Source organism: Sceloporus undulatus, chromosome 7 (assembly GCF_019175285.1).
Source record: "Sceloporus undulatus isolate JIND9_A2432 ecotype Alabama chromosome 7, SceUnd_v1.1, whole genome shotgun sequence".
Classification (NCBI taxonomy): Eukaryota; Metazoa; Chordata; class Lepidosauria; order Squamata; family Phrynosomatidae; genus Sceloporus; species Sceloporus undulatus.
Window position 1 is genome coordinate 43063346 of NC_056528.1, and position 2749 is coordinate 43066094.

General features: G+C 40.8%; 1 protein-coding gene across 1 annotated transcript in view; it reads right to left on the bottom strand.

Moving 5' to 3' along the window:
• The window catches only part of ARL13A (ADP ribosylation factor like GTPase 13A), a 16041-nt gene continuing 13292 nt past the window's right edge, over positions 1-2749 (bottom strand). The window contains exons 8-9 of the mRNA XM_042479384.1: positions 1512-1610; positions 1-608 (exon numbers count right to left, since the gene is read on the bottom strand). Of these exons, the coding sequence (XP_042335318.1) occupies positions 532-608; positions 1512-1610 (176 nt within the window). The 3' untranslated portion in view covers positions 1-531. The remainder of the gene's footprint in view (positions 609-1511; positions 1611-2749) is intronic.

The following is a 2749-nucleotide window of genomic DNA, read 5'->3' on the forward strand; positions in this document are numbered from 1 at the left end:
TTTAACATATGTTACAACCATTTTAATATACACTACTTCTGGGCTAAGACTTTGGTGACTATCAAGAGAGATGAATTCCAGCTTCAGAGACCATCCATGGTTGTACTCTTTTGCCAAGTGGGCATAATATGCAGATGGCAATGCAGAGGAGGTTCCTGTTTGTCCATTTCTTTAGATGATAAGGAGAGCCCTAAACATCTGAGCTACTGGGGTTGGTTTTCTTTCTTTCATTCCCAGTTGTGATCCTGCAAACATTCTTGAAGACAAGGCATGAAATCTGCACACCAGCTCCTAGTTCCAAAGAAGTAGAACTGCTCAAAGTCACCTCATCCTCATTTGAGACTACATTTTCAAGTAGAGAACCTTTGACATTGATCGCCAACTGTATTGTAGCACCTCCCCATGAATGTCATGCTGCAACATGGTGGAAGGTACATTCAGATCACCTCAGAACTGCGGCTCAAGCCTCATGCCACAATGTCTTTCTCCTCCACTCGCTTTCGAATTCCCTGCATTAAGGGGACATCTGGCTCAGGGATTAGCTGCAGATGGGGACTTCTGACTCCCTTGTTGCATTTTCAGAGCTAACATGGCTCTCCGATACAAATCTGGGAAAGAAAGAGACATGGCTGAAACAATCTTGGCTAATGTGAAGTTGAAGGCTTTCATGGCCGACATCCATAGTTTTTTGTGGGTTTTTCGGGCTGTGTGGCCATGTTCTAGAAGAGTTTCTTCCTGACGTTTCGCCAGCATCTGTAGCTGGCATCAAATGAATGGGGCTCATGCCCGTGGTGGCATGCCGGCGGCATGTGGGGTGCACGCCACGGGAGCACATCTGAATGGGATGCACCGCCTCTTGTGTCCCACACGCTCCCGCGTATAACGCGGGCGCACTGTATATATATCTATATGTATATCTATATGCTCATTCTGTTTTGATTTTCAAACTTTTCTAAACTCCTGAAAGTACAAAGTAAAATGTAAAAATTTCTTAACAGGTGGGCTATTCATTTGACAGTAAGTTTTTATTTTTAATTTTTTTAGAAAATGTTTGCATTGTGTTTCCTTCCAAGAATGCACAATGCAGCAAAATAAGTGGATAGCAGAAAACAGTCACATGTTATAGAAATGCATGTGGTTTCTGGAAGGAAGGAAGCAGGTTTCCTACCATCTGGCTTACTCCCTCGCTTGCTCCCTCTGCATGATAACAGGACTCCTGTGCCTCTAAAAAACTACTACACAGTAAGCAAAACTTAAAACAGGCATAACCAAACTAGAGATGTAGCTAAAAATATAAAAGATTCATGCAGCTCATGAAAACACATCGGCAAAAATGTCGGTCCCTTTTCCCAATAGATATGGCAGCAATTATTTGCCTAGTTTGAACAAAGATATTATTTGTGTTTAGAAAACACTAACCAAATTAAAAAGATTACCCTCATTTTACTGATGTAACAAAATAACATGCAAGCCTTCCTACCAAACCCCTTTCCTTTTTAAGAAGTACATACCAAAAGTACTTGATAGATTCTCATTTGGCTGAGCTGGTGATGTTTCTTCACTTTTGATTTTATTTTTCAGCATTTTGTGTTTCTTCTTTGTCCGCTGTCCTGCAAAAAGAGAAACAAACAGGCATATCTTTCTTTACAAGATAATTTTGCTGTTTTGGCCAAGGAAATGTGTTTCTTATAAATCAAATGGTTGTCCTCCATATAAGCAGACTGGTTTGCAATGCAAATCTACACCTTTTATAATTACACTTGTAGCTCAGCTTTCCATCAAGTAAGCTCAAGACAGTTAAGGAAAGTCCAAAGTAAAAAGTAACATAAAGAAGATAAAACTAAAGATAAAGAAGATAAAACTAAAATATAATTAAATTACAGTTTAAAATACAGGGCTCCAGAGGAAACAAGTCAGCAGTACAAGACAAATGCTTGTCAGTTTTCATCTGATAACAGAAAGCCTTCAACCAAGGCACTGGGTAGGCCTCCTGTAATAGGATCTCCAAGGTCTGGACAAACATGAAGTAATCACCACTGAACTCTGTGGAACTTACTCCCATGTAAATGTGTGTTTAGGACTGCATCTTTCATAGGCTATTAAGTCCCAATATGTCTGCTGGCTACCATCATAGGGGTTATTCACACTGTGAAAATAATCCAGGTGGAATCTCTGTTGTTCACACACATCCCGAATACACCCAATTAAGTTGGGTGTGCTGCCAAAAAACCCACTTAATCCAGGATAATTGGCATCAGGATTTCCCCCAGGTTTTTAAAAAAGATCCACATCATCGGTAGTGTGAATGACCAATGTGAATCGACCCAAACAGACCCGGGATAAAACACTGCATGCCTTGAATGTGTTCCGAACGCATTTGCATCCTTGACTCCATCTTTAATCAAATGCTGGCACACATGAGCAACCAAAAACAGTTGCAGAGATGCGACTTCAATGCAGTTCCAGTGTGAATAACAAACCTGGAATGCATGAGTGAGATTATTAGCATTGTCGAACTTTAAAAAATGATGTCTGAATGTTTTTTGTGGGTTTTTTGGGCTATGTGGCCATGTTCTAGCAGAGTTTCTTCCTGACATTTCACCAGCATCTGTGGCTTTGGCATCTTCAGAGAATGCTTGCCTGGAAAGGATTTGGGTATATATATTGTGTGACCTGGAAAGGCAGGAGTGATTTGCATGTGGATTGTTCTGTTGCTAATGGCAGGCCTCAGGCTGGGAGGGTCTGCAAA